Source organism: Dipteris shenzhenensis, chromosome 2, assembly GCF_047967505.1.
Source record: "Dipteris shenzhenensis isolate YYH24624 ecotype China chromosome 2, Dip_SZ_1.0, whole genome shotgun sequence".
NCBI classification, from domain to species: Eukaryota; Viridiplantae; Streptophyta; class Polypodiopsida; order Gleicheniales; family Dipteridaceae; genus Dipteris; species Dipteris shenzhenensis.
In genome coordinates, this window is record NC_141597.1 from 44020585 (window position 1) to 44039670 (window position 19086).

Genomic DNA, 19086 nt, shown 5'->3' on the forward strand with positions numbered 1-19086 from the left:
GTGTAGATCAGAAGTGCTAGAGGGATGGAGAAAGTGTAGATAAGAGGATAGGGCACAGTTTCCAATGCATGTCACATCTGTCTTGTCAGCCACACGTGTGGAAAATGATCTTCTAGGTTCCTGTGCATTTATTTCCTCATCATTGTTTGCACGGATTTTGAGACAAAACCCCCTCTAAGTAGAGCTACCCTTCATTTCATCCCTATCTCTAGTTTCAGTTGCCTCCAACCTCACCACCTCCAACTCCAACCTCACTACCTCACCACCTCCAACTCCAACCTCACTACCTCCATCACAGAGTCCCACTGCAGCTCCAAATCCAACCTCCCTCACTTGCTCCAGCCACAACCTCCCCAGGTCCATCTCACACCTCCCCAGCTCCAACTCCAGCTGTACACACAAGCCTGGAGGTAAGCAATCTGTCACAAGTCATTGGTTTTTCCTGTTAGTAAGGTGAAATGACCATTCCATAGCTTTCTCTCAAAGGCACTCTACAAGTTGTTTTTTTGAGCACATCTCATCTGCATTGTAGGGTTTAGGAGGATGGTAGAGTCCAAACTGATTGATTAGAGTAGGCTTCAGTACAGTTTCTCAAAAATGCGATTTGAGCTTGTTCTTTGTTTTTCTCCTTCATATCACGTTTTCTAGAAAACTTTTAGCATGTTGGGTGTTCCTGGGGTATGTCCAAAAATATTTGCTGAAAAACGTGATTTCAGCCTTTTCTCTATCTTTTCACACCATATCGCATTTTCAAGCAAACTCTTAGATTGCTGATTTCCTTGTGATGTTTGGGTTTTTTTCCAAGAGAAGAGCACAATATACTATGGCAAGAACCAAAGCAACAGCCAGAAGGAAAGGAAAAGGACCTGACATTGCAGGGCTACCACAGCTCCATCCAGATCTAGAAATCTTCAAAGAAGGGGAAGCCTATGCACATGCTAGCAAGAAATAGGAAGAAAAGAGTGAGCCAAAGCAGATCTATCCTGATGGAGATCAAGAAGGCTCAAAAAGCCATAGGATATGCAGTACCCATGGCACCATTCCATAGTCAAGGCAATACGCATGAACTGGCATGTGGACTTTAGATGGCAAAGGACTGCACTACTTACTCTCCAAGAAGTTGCTGAAGAGTGGCTCATAGAGTTTTTCATGGAAACCATGATGGTAGCAACACATGCACATAGGGTCACCATCATTAAGAAAGACATCCAAACACTTGTCAGGGTCAAATATAGATATGACAAGATCCTTACTGCAGAGGATTCGGATGATCTGAAAATTAGAGATATCTTCTTAGTACCTCCAGCCAGGAAACCTAAAGATGATGGATTCAAGGTTCTAGAGGTGTTTCACCAACTTCATACCAGAGGTAAGGTTTCCTATGAAGAGTCCCTCAGGGAAAGAGTCAAAGAAATAGTGTTTGTCTTGCAATCCCAGACATTAGTGAGGATGGCACAATTTTAGCAGAAGCTCCTACAACTTGGACCAAGGATCAAAGTAGCCATCCAGACTGTGAATGATGACCTGACTTGGACTTGACAGAAGACTGCATCATGGCTTTAGCACAGAAAGAAAAACATGTGACTTGCACAATCATGCTTGCAACTCTATAACTGTAAGTATATATTTCTATGTCGATTGTGTTTATGTCTTTGTAGCATTCACTTTTTCATAAGCTAAATGAAGTTATTTTTTGTAGTTTTTTGAAGAGTCGGATCCACTAGAGCCTTCAGCACTCTGTGTAAATAGTTGATCCAGCTATATCTTTCAAGCTGAAAGATAACAAGACATCAACCAAAAGCATTTCCAAGTGGTTTCATTTTTTTTATTTTGATGTGCTTGATATGATTCTCCTCCCATATTGCTCAGAGTATGTTCCCTTACCTTTTCCACTACTACCCTTTGTTGTCAAAATCCTGATTGTTTAAATTAAATTTACACCCTCTTGGTCAAGTCCCCTCATGTTATTTGTTTCTCTTGCAACAATCATTGGAGTTTGGTACATATAGATGTACAGCAAAAGATATGCTATACATTCAACTCCTTAAAGGGTACCCACCAAGATTTGAAATTGAAAGTCAGTCATTGCCTATACTTTTTCTCTAAAACACGATTTTCAAGTTTTCTCTTCAAAAGTTAGCCATATTGCATTTACTTGCAGAAGTGTGAATTTTATAATTTGTTACCCTTCATTCCCATTGCAATTGTCTCAAAAGACTAATGGATGCACTGGACCTCCGTGATCCAAAGTTAAAGATGTTAGATTCAGCTCACCCAATGTCATTGCAGGGACAGTAATCATTGTCACTTATCTTTATCTCCCTCTTATTTTTGCACTCTTCATAGTCCAATATACATCTTAGCTTTCTATTTTGATAAAACAGACACCACAATAGGAGGATCCTTTCTCCAATGGATGGAGGACTCTCATCAGTGCCAAATATATGATGGACACATACTTTTCAGAGAAACATCCTGAATTTGTGAGTGCTTTCATTGCATACTATTTGAGAAGTTTTAAATTTAATGCATTGATAAAAAATATTGAAAACATTCTTTGTTTTTATTGCAGATGAAATAGGATAGTTTTGGCTTTGAATATGTACATAGCTTTAGACTAAAGACAATTCTGAAGCTGCTAGAGCACTGTTCCCCTTGTCTAGCACCAGACCAACCAGTCCATACAAGAGAGGCCTCAAAAGGTGCTGAGGATCTCTGAGTTGAACAAGAGGCTCAGAATGTCCCAGGCACTAGCAATCTAGAAGGTGTCAATGTTGATGAGCTGCTTAATCTTTTCCAAAAGCCCGAGCCTATGCACGAGGAGACAAGGACGTCAAAGCAGCATGAGCCCAAGCCTAAGCCCATGGACGAGGAGGCAGGGACACCAAAGTAGTAGGAGGAGTCAATGCAGGAGGAGTGGATGCAGGAGGAGGCAGTACCAATGGAGGATGTGCAACAACAGGATGTAGAGCAAGTGGATCCGCAACAGGATCCATAGCAGGATGTACAACAGCAGGATCCACAGCAGTAGTAGCAACTTGAGCAACATTGGAAGATTCTCAGGAGTCTCCACTGCTAAAAAGTCAAGAGAGAGATTCTGAGCAATAGTAGAAAAACAAATGATACTTGTAATCATTTTGCTAAAGAAAATTCAATTACCTCTATAGTACTGTTTGTTCAATGATAGATGGGTGTATGGTAGGCACTATCGAGAGTAGAGAAAATTGATGTAAAGTGTAGCACATTTGCCATGAGAATTCATGGCCAAATAAATCTCATTACAGGCACAATGGATTATGTTGAAACATACAAGACATTTTTATCTGAATTGTTCTGTTTACAATGTCCTTGCATTGAATTTTTCTTTCGCTCCTTTGAAGTATCTGCAAAAATAAATTTTTAGAAATATGTAAATGTATTATGCAAATGTAAAGAGAATCAAATTAGGAGAAGCACAAGGTGGTCAAATTAGGAGAAACATAGGGTGGAAACCAACTTACTTTCCTATTGTTCAAAATGAATGAGAATTCTTTATGGATATTGTTCTTAGTCTCCATAATAATGTCATTGCATAACTCATAGAGAGTGCAACATTGTCCCAGTGAGATGGATGTTAGAAGGATGTCATTCTCAATAACATTGATTTCAATTATTAGACCTGATGACCTCTCATCTTGGTCCATTGCCACAAGTTTTGTGCCTATCATCTTGTTGCGTTTATAGTAAAAAGAGAAAATAAAATTTTGCGAGGCAATCATGTACTTAATGTTGATGGAGTTATGAGAAACCTCATAATACACATTGTTAGCCACCATTCTATCCCAACCATTATCCAAAAATTTTGGAATTGGAACTTCATCATACCCTTTTCCTCTGAAAGTCAACATTGTCTTACAAACTTTAACTGGATAATCCTGAAAAAGTTCTATAAAAACTGAAGTAGCATGAAAACGTTGATTTTAACCATCTTGGTAGCAATATTTGGTTTCAGGGAATGCTGTACTTTTGAAAATAATTTGGCTCTGTAGGATTCTGTGATGCTGCCATCATGGACTAGCCAATCAACTGTATTCCACGCTAGGAGATCTTGCTTTTTTAATAAAATGTGTGAGTGAGCATTGTCCATCAATTGATAAAAGTGATCATAAAAAAATATACCCGATTTAGCCAGGGTTGTTGATTTTCTACCTCTGTACTGTAGCTCCCCAATCCGAGTATGCACTCAAGTGGTTGCCACTCTTCGTATGATGAGGGATATATATCTGAACAAAAGCAAAGAGATTGTATGTCATCGAATGAAATAGATATTTTATTTCAAGTATTTCATTACACAAATACACTTACAATTGGGTCTATAGTGTGGAAGATAAATAGGATGATCTTGTAATACAAGTTCTCGGTGCATGTAGACATGTTGTATCCGAACCTCTCTAACACATCTTGTGCCTTTCTTTTTTACTTTGAAATATTTCACTCTGCCCTTCCAAGAAGACAAAAAAGTGTTAGTTGATTACTGCTTTCTCTGCTTGTTGGGTTGCATTAACACCCAATCTCCTTTCGCCCATTGCTATCCTTTTCCAGCTACCGTCCACATTCACAGTGTTGGAAACTTCTACATATGAGATTAGTGAGGTAGGTCTTCGCGGCAAAGAGATACTTTGTACATCCACATCTTTGCCAAGTAGAGCGACATACTGCTTCCTAGTGGCACGACCAAAGTTTTTGGTTGCCATCTAAAATCCTCACTCTAATACCTGCGAAGTCAAAGAAACACACACCAAAGTAGTAAGACATTAACAAAAATGAACGAAACTGAGAACAAGTGAATAAACGATGAAAGGAGCTTATTGTCTTGAAAGTTTAAGAGCACCACAACAACAAGGATGCAACGAGCAATGCTTGTCGAAGAGAGAATGGAATGGTTCGTCTTGTTAAAATAGAGGAATGGCGCCAGAGAACAAGAGAAAGTGGATGGTTGTTTTGGGTCACCATGCAGGAAGGTTTCAAAATGGAGCTCTATTTCAATTTTGGGTCCACATCTCTTGATACCACAGGCGAACCGTAAAATAATAAAAAACAAATCTTCTCATTAATGCCGCACGCTTGTAACAAAATAAAGTACTATTTTGTTTTTCATATTTTTGCCTTTTTTGTGAAATTTCTACGTTACGTTGGCCTTCTCCTCATTGGTTTAGAGACATTTTTTTGAAACCCTAAAAGGCCCCAAAATGAGCTTCCTTTTTTTTTAATGAGACTATTGTGCATACATCCATGTACGCTCAACCTGAAGGTTTGTATGTTTAATAATAATTTAATTTTTGTTTAAAGATATTGCAAAAAAGTATCTGACTAGCAATCAACACCATGGGCGTTGGTTTTGCAGGCATGCAATGGAAAGAAGTAAACAAGCTGGTCTCCAAACAAGAGCTCCAGGCAATTTGGGAGCCTTAGAGGAAGATGAAGAGGCATCCTCAGGCAGTCAAGCGAGGAGACGCAGAAGAACAGAGGGAGATGGAAGCACCCCAACCCAAGCTTTGGACCAGCACAGGAGGTGGAAGATAGCCAATTGCCAAGATGAACGGATTCGGCAAAATGCCAGGCAAATCTACATCAAGGTATATGGAAAGCCCCCACACCATAATGAAGTGGCGATGTACTTCGCCAAATTCTTGTACGTGCACTCCATTAAGGGCATACAGGTAGACTTCTCCTCTTACAAGGACAAGCGTACTCGATAGAAGTGATGATCACCCAATCACAATTTTACAGGGCATTGGAGGGTGCACGTGGCCCACTGCAGCAACAAGTGGTGCAACTTCGCGAAGAGAATGTGGCCCGGTTCGAGTAGGTCCAACACCTAAAAATTGAAAGATCGTGAATCAAGCCAAAGTTGCAGAACGAGATTACTGCTCTACATGCCCGATTGAAGAGTTGGAGGACCTCAACATGTGATTGCAGCAAGAGGCCCACGAAGCACGTGCAACACTAATCAGAGATGCAAGCATGGAGGCACGATTAGCTATTTGTCGCCATCCATCCTCACAACCATATCCCATGGAACCCCTTCCCTCCGATAGCCTAGACAATTGCTTGTGCCCAATATGCCAATGCTTATTTAATAATTATACTGGCTATTACTCTATGCCTTGCGGCCATAAATTTCATCTTTATTGTCTAGTAAATTACTTGCCCAGCTAGATTAATTTGTCCACTTTGTAAAGCCCAACTATCAATGGCATTGTACATGGTGTTGGGTTTAGGACAGTTCTATCCAGGACCATGACATTGAAATTTAAATGAAGTTATACATTCTCTTTATGATGGAAATATATGTACACAATCTCTTTATGATGGAAACATATGCCTTTGTTTTAAGTTCATTGAAGTTCTTTGATGGTGTACTATATCATCTAGTGGAATTCATTTATTTAAATGCTTAGGGAATAATTTATATGCATCTAATGTTCATAATTATTTTGCACTATGCAATCCCTAAATCCATCACATGCAATCCTAAAGTCACATGCCTCCATCACATGCAATCATAAAGTCATCAATTGGAATAGTGTCAATATATTATTTCATAATAAATAATTTAACAAAGGCTATGGTCAATTGAAAACAAATATATTCCAATGGTCATATTCATTTGCATCCATCCTAATACTTAAAACCTAAACCCATGCATCCATGATCCATCATATTACTTAAAACCTAAACCCATGCATCTATTGGAATTTCGAATTTAAAACACTATGCAATCCCTAAATCCGTCACATTAAATTCTAAAGTCGTTAAAAAAAAAAGTTACCAAAGACAAACTACATAAAGTAAACTTTAATCATGATAAGCTATATAAAGTAAACTTTAAAAGCATTTTCTATTTGCCATTGAAATATAATTATATGCACTTTCATCACAAGCTCTCTCTCTCTCTCTCTATCTCTCTCTCTCACACACACACACAATTAAAACTTATCTTTAAAGTCATTAAAGAAAAATGTTACCAAAGACAAGAAATTAAACTTTGCACATGCCTCTTCCGCATGTCGTCGCATAGGATTCTATTGCATATGAGGCAAAGTGGTACACCAGTTGACATGCTCTTGATCAATTGAACTTGGTCAAGAGCACAACAATTGGCATTACCACCCAGAATCCTATGCGATGGTGACACGGAAGAAACAAACACCAAACCCTAAACACAAGATATTTACAATGCACAATGAGACAATTCTTATCCAACCCTAAACCGCAACCTGCAATCAAAAAACAAGAACACATTCAAAATACAATGAGACATTCAAAACCCTATTGCCATCATTGCCACAATTCACAAGTCACTATCCTCATCATGTTTGTCATCAATGTCCTCATCTTCAGACCCATGTGGAAGCCGAATATTATTTCCTTCATCTTCATCAGATTCATCCTCCTCGTTGCTATTCGCCTCGGATGTTGCACCATCAATCCCCAGTTTCATCCTCTTCTTGGGGTTCTGGAATCTGCAATGATGGGATTGCTTTAGGTTGTATAGTATCTGGCGGGATATCGTAGGTCCATTTTGGAACTTTCTCCTCATATCCCATATCTCCTAATTTTATGATTGGCATAGATGTACACTAACTTCTCAGCCCGATCCTTGACTTTCCCAAATTGATCTTCTTCATATTTTTCCAAAAGCTTGCAACTTCTCTGTCAAGGTATGAGCTGCTGCTGCAGCTCCTGGGGCTGCACAACACTGAATGCTCTTACTTGAGTCACCAAGCAAGTGGCCCCTTATGCGAGGTGCTCCCCTAGATTTTTGTATTCCACAATACTTGCATTTCCACTCAATGTAGTCACAAACATTAATAACAAAGAACATTGTATTCAAAAAAATTGGACTTGTATAAAGTCCAATTCCAAAACTAGACTAACTACAAGTCCAAATTTTTTAAATATCATAGTCCCATGGTTTTTTCCCATATACTTCAAAACAAATATTGCAATATTAGTTGAAACTTTACACACCCACTTATATAGGGTAACCATTGGTAGTTTTTCTAGCAAACTTTGAAAACCCAAATTTAGTCAAATTACCAAATACTAGATAAGCTTACAAAAATACTTTCTATGATTAACCAAATAATTACACTTTCGTCGACACCACATAGTTTTGAACCAAAGTCCTAAGTATATCAAGATGACTTGTTCTCTTAGACAGATGGTGTACATATACACCTTCTTGGTGTAAAAATACACCGTTTAAGTGTAGGCCATTTTCAATTACAATTGGATGCCTGCTTGTTTCAACTGACTTTATGATGAAGGGTGGGGCTTGTCCCCCTATATTGTCACTGGTGGGGAATCCAAGTGGAAGCAAAAAATGCATGTAGAGGAGAGAACTTTTTGTTTTATATATATGATTTGATATGTACTATAAAAATAAAAAAACAACTCAAAAATGCTAAGTTTCTCAAAGTTTGCAATTTTAAAAAATTTCCCAAATTTTTTATTTTTTAATAAAAAACTCTCAAAAACATTTTCCTAAAAGATTTTTTTTTAAACAGATTTTTAAAATTCAACATAAGTTTAATATATATTCAATTGACTTATATATCTTAGATAAATTTAAATCAATGCATACAAGCTAATCTAATATTAATATAAGTAGTTAATTAAACTAAATCAAAATAATCAACCTTATATTAGTTAGTATATATTCAATTGACCTATATATCTTATATAAATTTAGTTCAATAGTATACCATATATTAATAATTTTAAATAGATTTAATAGATGAATTTAATTAATTAAAATATATTTACTTAAAATAATTATAGATTAATTTATTTAGCAACTAAAGATATGCAGGCAAGGATGGATTCAGCAAGGGTTATGGAATGTGAGGTGCTTCATGTGAATGAGGTGGAGCCTAAGGAGCATGCGGAGGTTATTGTTGGTACAATTAGGTCTCACATGAGGGGGCTTCAATATACATTGACCGTAATTAATTAATTTAAATAGAGTAACTTAAATTAAATAGATCAATTTATTTAATTAAAATAGATTTACTTAGAGTTATTATAGATTAATTTAATTAGTTTAAATAGATTAATTAAAAAATAGTACTTAATAGAGTAGCTTAAATTAAATAGATTAATTTAATTAGATTTACTTAGATTAAATATATATTAATTTAAATAGATTTAATTAATTTCAATAAATTAATTTAAATAAATTGATTTAAGTAGATTAACTGAAATAGATTCATTTCATTGATTTACTATTTTTAAATAATTTTAATAGATTAATTTAAATAATTTTAATAGATTAAATTAATTTTAATTGATTGATTTAAGTAGATTAACTTATATAGATTAATTTAATTAATTTAAATAGATTAACTGAATTTTATTATAAATTAACTTAAATTTATTATAGCTTAACTGAAATTAATTTAAATTGATTCAACTACTTTAAATTAATTTAATTTAATTTAAATAGATTAAAATGGTTTAAATGAAATAGGTTAAGTTAATTCAAATAGATTAAATTAATTAAAATGCATTAAATTTACTCATCTTAATTGAATATATAAGTAATATTTTTTGAATCCAATAATTTATTAATTTTCTTTAATTAATTAAGTAATTTGATTATAGAATTAATTGGTTAATTAACTTAAATAGAATAACTTAAATCAATTAATCTAACTAGTTGATTAGATTAAACTAAATTAATGTAATTTATCTAATGAAACTAAACTAAACGAAATCGAACTAAGTCTAAATGAAACTCAATGAAACTAAATCTAACGTACTTAATCGAATTACCGTAATTTAAACTAATCTAACCTAGCTAGACCAACGTAAGCACTAACCTAACATAAGAACTAACTTAAACGAGTCGCGAAGCTAACCTAACCTGGCCTCCCCCGCCGCCACCCCGTCCGCCTCCCACCCTCAAAGCCACCAAATGGCTTCTCAGCCATAGCAACCACTCTCGCTCCTCCAACGCCCACGCCATATTCCACGCCACCTTCATCGTTCTTATCTTCTCACGGTCTGCAAGAGCACGGTATACGAACGGTAACAACGAAGAGTCGGGCAAAGCTTGCTCGCTCTCTCTCTCGCTCATTCTCGCTGTCGGTCTTTGCTCCCCTGCAGCTCTGCTTCTTGCCAATCGCCGCCCTTTCCAGGCACCCAAGAGGGCTGGCCTCTCTCACCAACCCACTCCACCCCCACCCCCCCCGCTGTGATTGATTTCCTCTGCCCTCCTCCACCCGTGCTCCGCAGTCGGTAGGCCTCGGATCCAAGGAAGGACTGGTGACTGGTCTTATGACCTATACTTTGTCTCTAACCGCACAGGCACCTCGCCACCAGAGTCTGCTGGCATGCTCACGGCGTGGGGACCCGCTCCCCTTCCTCTTTGATCCTGCCTCTTTCTCTGGCACAATTCTTTGATTTGTCAAATGTGAAGAGCAGTTACAATCGACCACATGGACCCCTGTGGGCAAAAATCTGCTCTTTCGGTCAAAGGTGGAGATCCTCATCATCAGCTTCAGAAAAGCTACAACTCGCGCTCAATTTCCATCTTTTTGCACGGATTTCTTGGCTCCTGCAGTAGGTCAGCTTCCCCAACCACCCCAACGCCATCATCTGCTCCTCCCACGACTTCGCCAAGTTTTTGCATATAAATACGCTATTCCTCCTGCACGCCAAGGGAAATTCTTCGGGAAATTAATCGCCAGAAAAAGAGCAATGATCAGGGTAATCGCAATCGTGAAGAAAGGTGGAAACTGCGAGCCTGCTGTAGTGGACTAAAAGATTACATCATTCAGCTTCTCAGAACGTCGTTGTCAGGAAACAGGGCTTCAAATATTCTTTGCCGATCTTGCATATAAGTTGGAGAGGGAACCTGCAAAGAATTTGAAAGAGGGATGGATTATAATAACCGAAACTCTGGTAACGTGAGATGGATTATAATAACCGAAACTCTGCTAACGTGAAATCTTATACAGTCAACAGTTACCTGGGAAATTTCACGTAGCGGGAGGTCAGTGTAAAGGTTGGTTGGACGAAAAGGAGAATTGAGTAGCGACCACAAGCCGCTGCTTGGAAGGGAAGTTTCTACAGCCCCAGGGTCGTTGAAGCCGAGCTACAAGTTTGCAATGCAGTTCATGAGAGCAGAGCAAGCTAAAGATTTGAGAACCGAATCTGCTGTCTCTAGGCAAAAAACATACGAAGCTTTGAAAAGGCATATTCTCGGAAGATGGAAATCGTGCAATCGATCTACTTTCCCTCTATGATATGCTCCATTTACAACCACGAATTGATGGCAACCAAAATTGTTTGCAAGGAAGCAAGGCAAATGCGGTTGAAAGGAAAAAGGAGAAGGAACGTGATGAGAAGGAGGAGGGGAAAGGGGATAAGAAGGCGGAGGATATGGTGCTGGTGTTTTTACAAGATTTTGCAAGCCCTCACGTCTATATCCAAGAAAGTGCTTGTGTTTGGGATCCTTTCAATGCTCAAGAAGTCCATTTTAAAAGAAAAAAATTTAAAATTTAAAAATTTTGTGTAAAACAGAGGGAAAGATGGGCGGGAAGAGTTTTTTTAAAAGGGCTAGGAATATATAAAGAGAGAGACTCAGTCATTTCACAAGTACGAGCTAGTGGGAAGGCTTCTAACTTCTAGCGCGATTCCAAAAAAAAGTAAGGTAATGTGAAACACATGGCGTATGCTAGATCTCCTCTTTTTTTTTAACATGTAGCTCATTTAGAGAAAGAATACAAAATTGAGCAAAATGATTAATTCACATATGGCATACGTCACATCTCCTCTTTCTTTTGAACATGTAGCTCATTTAGAGAAAATATATAAAACTGAGCAAAATGATTAATTCACATATATTGTACACCATATGTTGTTTTAGAGAAGGCTTTCTTTGAACTTCTAACTATTTGAGAAAAAAATAGTTTAATAGCAAAAAATGTTATTTTAGAGAAGGCTTCCTTTGACCTTCATCTAAATATTTCTAAATTTGAGAAAAATAAATAAATTAATAGCAAAAAATGAGGGTTTTGAAGAAAATGTTTCTACTTTGTTTTTTTAATAAATTTCTTTCCAAAAAACATAAATTCACTTTTGAAGGATATTTTCAAATTTAGATCTCAAAATGGGAGTTTTCTAGATATTTTTATTTTTTCCCTAAATTACTAGCAAAACTGAGGTTTTTTCAAAAAATGTTTACTGATTTTAATCTTTTTTGCATTTTTTCCCAAAAAAATATAATTTCACATTTGGATTTTTTTTCAATTTGATAGCTCAAAATGGGGATTTACTAAAAGAATTCTTCACATTTTGATTTTTTTTTTCAATTTAATTTAAAAAAGATAGGATTTTTAAAAAATTACTTGTGCATTTTGATTTTTTTTTAAATTTTAAACCATTAAATTAGGGTTTATAATTTAGGGTTTAGGATTTCAATAGAAAACAAGAAAATATGTGTGTCCAACCATGCAAATGATGTTCCAAGGGTATGATACTTTGCAAGGACTTACATTAAGGCCTATGTAAAGTATCATGCCCATCCAAAACACAAGAAGCATGCTTTATGTGTTTAATACTCATTCAAGATTCATGGTTCAAGTAAGTGAACAAGGAAATATGCATGTCCAACTGTGTAAATGATATTCCAAGTGTCTATCCTTTGCACAAGTGTTTCATACTTTGCATAGGCCTTAATCTTACTAAAGTTAGGCTTGTGCAAAGCATCATATCCATCAAAGATACATACACAGGTTAGAAATACACCCTTACATGATTCATGGAAAGAAAGACGAGCACTAGGACCTGTCTATGATGAGTTAGAGACGCGCTCCATTGGGTCTCTCTCTCTCTCTCTCTCTCTCTCTCTCTCTCTCTCTCTCTGTCACACACACACACACACCTCCTCTCTCTCTCCCTCTCTCTCTCTCACCCCCCCCCTCTCTCTCTCTCTCTCTCATAGTGTGTCAAGCCACATTTACTAACTCCCCTCACACACACACACACACACACACACACGTGTGCACGCACACATATACACATGCACACAAACACACACACACACATACACACACACGCGCATACACACATATACACACACACAAGCACACACACATATATATAATTTTTAAATATAATATGTTTATATATATTATATTTTTAAATATGTATATATAGAAATTATATATATATAAAATACATACATATATATATATATTATATTATATTAATAGTACATAATAGGTTATATAACCCCCTCTCCTTGTCTATCCTCCCCCTCCCATTGTGTGTGTGTATGTGTCCCCACATGTGAGATTGTAGGTCAACATGTACAGCTGCAAAGTGTCAGAGTTCCAAATGCCATATGTTTTAAATCTTAATATATGCTAATATATTAAAATATTAATATATTTAAAAATAAATATCCATATTTTTAATACTAAATAAATATATTTAAATCTTAATTTATATGAAAGTTTTTTAAAAATTACAAAATGTATTTTGGATCTTAATATATCATAATATATTAAAATATTTTAATTAACTATAATAAATATTATATTTAAATCCTAATTTAAATACTTTTTAAACAAATATATATTAACTAAATCTATTATTTTAGTCTTTAGAGTTTAGGATTAGGGTTTAGATCCTAAACACTTTAATTATTTTAGAAGAAAGTAAATTTTATTTTTTTTCATTACTAAATTGAATTATCTTTGTTTCCAATGCAAGATTTCACCCTTGAAGAGGGTTTAGATATGGTATTATATAGAAAAAATAAAGTGGTTGCACTTGGGCAAACACAGAGTCTTGATCCCATGAGCGTGTGCTACTTTCAACGTTGTATTTTCTAGAGAGTCCACTCTAGCTAAAGATATGAAAGAAGCTGAGCAATGCCTTTTGCCTTGTAAATTTTGTGGTAGGAAGGGTGATAAGCCGTTGCCAGAGTTTGTACCATCCGATGAAATCCAAGAGGGACTTTTTGTTGCCGTTTATGCGGCCGATCGACAATCAGAGTTGGATGACCAAGGGGGACCAATTTGTGTCACAAATGTTGCTCAAATAGCATGTTCACAGCATTATGGTATGAACCCAAACCATAAAAAATCTCCCAAAGAGGTATACAATGAAAAAACTTTGAGGGTTGTTTGGAAAAGAAATGGGAATGGGCTCCAAATAAAGAGGCCTTGGCTGAAGTGGAGGTGAGTAGCATCATCCATTGTTGAAAATCAAGGACTCGAAATCTTAAAAATAGCATGAGTATGATGTGGGAAAAAAGTATCACGATCCTTGACAACAACCTCGCACATATCAAACATTGTTTGGGTAGACTTGATCCGACTAAAGATGCAGCAAAAGAGTCTGATGACTCAAAAAGAGATTCCGTAGCATAAGAGAAGATATGTCCCTATGTGGTGGTCCCCTCTCGATGATCTTATACATCATTTTCCAAAATGGTGTATCTTTATACCACCTCTATGTTGATATGAACAACTCTTGAATTCTATCTATTAATAATTAAGTTTAAATTAAAAAATTAAGTATCAATTGAGCAAAAAACTAGTTAGTAATAAAAGTAATTAATAATTAAAGAATTAACAGGAAGTAATAAAAATCAATAAGCTAATAATTAATCAAAAAATTATTTAGTAATAGAAAAGGATTAGTAATAAAAATTAATTAATAGTTAAGAAATTAATTTTAAAATAGAGATTAATAATCAAAGAATTAATTATAAAATTTAAAAAATAATTTAAAATTAGCTAGTAATAGAAGGCTTAAGCTTTAGGTGGGCATGTAAGGATCAAGCCCTATGTGGTCACATATTTAGGGGTGTGCCACATGTCTCCCATCACATTCTCTTTCCCACTCACTATACCTACACCTTTGCTTCTAAAGATCATAATTTGCAAAGATAAATATATAGAGTGTTTCAAAAACACCCCTTTTTGAGTCTACTAGATCAGTATGAAGTGGGGGTGATTGGTTTGGGAAAAAAGTCCAAAACAAGAGAAAAAGTCCAAAAATCTTGAATACAATGTTAAAGTCCCACTTTGGACCATGTGACTTATGTTTTTCTCCCTATGCACGTGGAACAACTCTTTGAGACAATTGTGACACCCGCATAAGTCCTCTTCCCGTATCTTGGTTAACAACCTCACAGGGTGGATCAAGCATTGGGGTAGTGCCTATTTTGGCAATGAGATCCTCTTCTGCAACTCCTTCTTCAACCCTGGGAACATTTTCAGGCATATGAATACTAGCATGGGCATGAATCGATGCATCCACAGTTTGCCTAGTCACAACTCGTCTTGAAGATTATGGACGAGCATTTCTAATTTCAAGCATTTCTGATTGTGCATTTGTAGTCACAACACGTGCCCTATTTCTGCTCAAGTCATTGCCATCTCGTCTCCTCCTTCTCTCCATACCTAAGACCCTTAGCTTAAAAGTCAAGCTTGCTCACTAACACACGCATTCATTGGCACTCATGATCGTGGCCCGCAAGTTTCCCAAGATGCAAGGAATCGGAGTATAGACCACCCTTAAGAACACACAACAAACACTCGCATCCACTAGCCCTCGTGTTCGTGGCCTATAATTTCCCCAAGACACAAGGAATCAAAGGAGCAAACCAGACCCACAGGTATAATGAATGTTGACTCACTCTAACCCATTTAGCCTTACAACTATTCTGATTCATGACAAGCTTTGAATCTGTGAAACAACTCAACCTTTTTTTAAAAAATTGATGTGTTAACTATCATAAAATCATAAACATGTACATGCAAGTGCTAGGTATCACAAAATTGATATGTTAACTATCATAAAATTGGTACATGTAGTCTGCTAACTATCCAAAAGTTGATATATTAACTATCATACAATAGGCGCTAACTATCATATAATTGAAAGTTCTTATTAGAATGGATGAATGTTCTAACATTGATGAATGTGCTAACTTGCATGGATGAATGTGCTAACTTGCATGGATGAATGTGCTAACTAATGTGACAGATGTGCTAACTAGCATGAAAGGATACAACCCTTATCATAAAGTGCTTCTGCTAAGTAAGAGGCACGTTAGAGGCCGCCTTTGCCAAATAGCATAGGGAGGAACAATAAGATGGTTCAAATCTTCTTCAGAGACGACTTGCTAGTTGGATGTCCATTAATTCACCATCATTAACAAATAATGTTTCTAATGTAATGCGGTCCAAGCCAGTGTTAGCAAAGAACAAGGAGACATGGCCCTGGCCTGGAAGCTCGTGTAGATGCACAAAGCTAGGCACCTGTTTTTGTACCAATCGTTGCAACATTGGGGGTACCCTAGGATCCTCCTGCCCTTGCCAGATGTGGATTTTCCTCCCCTTCAATTGTATATCTGCTGGCTCAAAGTCCCAGCCTCTGTTCAATAGCTCAAAATCCTTTGCCACTCCAAAGCCTTTGCTCCTCTTCAATGATTCAATTCTGTCCCTGCATTCATAGCCTCGTCGGATTCAGCCTAGAGTAGTTCTAACACCGAACAGAGTACATTGCAAATACCAAAAGAATTCTTAGTGGTCCTTATAAACTGGCAAACTAAAATTTAAACTCAAGAATGCAGGATTCAAATTGGGCTTCTGGCTTTTTAGACCTTACAAGCTTCGCATCATAGCCTTGCTGGGTTTAGCCTAGAGTATCTCTAACACAATACATTGCAAATATCAAAAGTTTAAAGGATTCCTAGTATATTGCTAGGTTAAGCCTAGATTGGTTCTAGCATAGTACATTGCAAATAGTAAAGGATTCCTAGTAGTCCTTATAATATCAAAAGTTTAAAGGATTCGTAATAGTCCTTATATCAACAGTTTAAAGGATTCGTTGAAGTCCTAAACCGAATTTGGACTCGCCTTTAAGGCTTGCTTTTCTAAAGTCTGATTGGAGTCTGTACCTGAACACTAGCTCTCTGTTCCTCTCCTGCTCCAAGCACTTCTTGTCTGCAGGTGACATTCCTGTCGTCAAATCTATTCCAGGATCAGTCAAGAACGAGCACAAAATTCTGGTGTACCATTTGATGAATACGAACGGCACATGTTTGCAGAAGGAGGACTGGAGTCTTTCGAAAAGAGAGTAGGTTGAGAGCATTGCTTCGCGCTCGTCGTTTGGAATAGCCTGTTGAACGGGCCAAAACCTCAGAGATCACTTCACTCTACAGCGATTGAAGACTAAATTGCACAATTCGATGATATGAATTGCTTCAGGAATTAATGAAATTAGGCTGAAATGTCGAAGAAAATTTGCCGACGGGAGACCATATTTGATACATGAGAAACTTATTTTGACAATGAAGTTGCTTCCACATCGAGAAGTGCCAGCCGAAATTTTTACCTTCCACCACATGTTGCCGACAGGAGACCACATAGCTATGCCTGCAATCCGATCGGGAATGTAACGGGCCGCTGCCCAGCAGAAAGCTCCACCCATCGAAAAGCCAAACAGCCAAAACCTCTTGCCGAGATGAAGCGCATCAGCCAGAGCCTCAATGTCCTTGCAAGTTGAAAGGAAAGTTTGAGAAGGATGCGGATCGCTTTGGCCATAACCTGGCCTGTCGATGGCAATCAACCTCACGCCGAACTCCCGTACTACCTCCTCTCTGGCTCCTGCGCATTGTAAGTTCATCAGCATTGTTGCAACTCACGTCCTTCACTCATTCAATCAGCTCCTTGCCCCCCCGTTTTTCCGCCCATTTCTGGTTTTAATTCTCCATTATTGATGCACGAGGTCTTTTCTTCTATGTGCGAGCGTATTGTGTACCTGGCATTGCTCCGAAACGAGAGGAAAACAATCCATGCAATGCGATCATACATCGCGTCGCAGATCCGTCTGTGCAGCCAAACTCGAGGTAGGCGAGTCGCCGTCCATCCGGAAGGACAATAAACTTCAATTGTTCCTCTTCCATAAAGTACACAGTTGAGCTGCTTAACCACTGGAAGGGCTAGGAGTTGCCGCAAACTCAGCGTATGGACACACTACTTTGTAGGAAACCTCCGTGCGAACTGCGAGAAACGATCCGCCCAGGGCGTAACGTAGCGTCGCAATGATTATTGTTGGCGGTAACATCAATGCGTGCTGATTTCAAGGTAAAAGCTTGTATGCATTTCATAGCCTAGGGCTGTTCGCAACTGCAGAAAACGTTAATCAAGCGTTTTACCTCTCCCTTTCTCTCGCCGTCTGCCAGCTGCCTCGTTGGAGCCAAAGCTCTCAATGCACCCAGACCGATAGGGCCAAAGCTCTCAGTCCGCGGGATCCTTTCCCACACACCGGAGCGCTAAACAATACCCGCTCAAAGTTCAGAAGGACTTCGTCGCCGTTCAAGAGCGCAGAGCGTTCGTCAAGCTGCACAGTGTTCACGTCGAACAACAAATCACCAAACTAAAATTTCAAGGTTTTTCATGAGAATTTTCAAAAAATTATTAGCTCTATTATAACTAAATTGCCTAACATCTTGCCCTCTTACAAAATTGAGAAAATATTTCTTTTAGTTGAGAAATGAAAATGTAGCAAATTCATTGTACATAGTTTGGAGGCTTTCTATGAACACTTGTCAAGCGAGCGGTCTCCATGTTAGAGTGCATCAAAGCAAACAATATAATCGAGAAAGCTAATTCTCCAGATTTCTGACCTGAAACCAACAATCATCGCTAATTTTGACCGTCAACAACATTGGGGTCAAACTTGGCACGTGGCAAGCAATATGTTGTGCAACGGATGGTTTGGGCTTGTGGTGTCCTCTCACTCATTACTAATATGGCGGCACGTGCATGTCGTGTATCAGTGTTTCTGTGCAAGGCGGTGTGACAAATGTAGAGGGTGTTTGCTTGTACTAAACAAAGTTTTTTGTAAAGTAGCACCTTGTCATAGTGCCACCAATAGCAAGTAAATAGGCAAGAAGAGGCGGCACTACAAGCAATGCAGGTAAGTACCAATGCCACAAAAAAAGTAAGAGAGGTGGAACTAATATTATTCATTATGGAGGTTTTCAAAATCATATGGTGGACATTTGAATTC

At 37.5% G+C, this 19086-nt stretch overlaps 1 protein-coding gene across 1 annotated transcript; it reads right to left on the reverse strand.

The window, feature by feature from the left end:
• Positions 1-10822: 10822 nt before the first annotated feature.
• Positions 10823-17977, reverse strand: LOC147904806 (uncharacterized). The gene is made up of 6 exons (XM_087392462.1): positions 17833-17977; positions 17407-17678; positions 16970-17190; positions 16227-16512; positions 11018-11143; positions 10823-10903 (listed from the first exon to the last, which is right to left on the reverse strand). Exons 1-6 carry the CDS (start codon positions 17975-17977, stop codon positions 10823-10825), a joined length of 1131 nt encoding a protein of 376 aa, XP_087248588.1.
• Positions 17978-19086: the final 1109 nt, after the last annotated feature.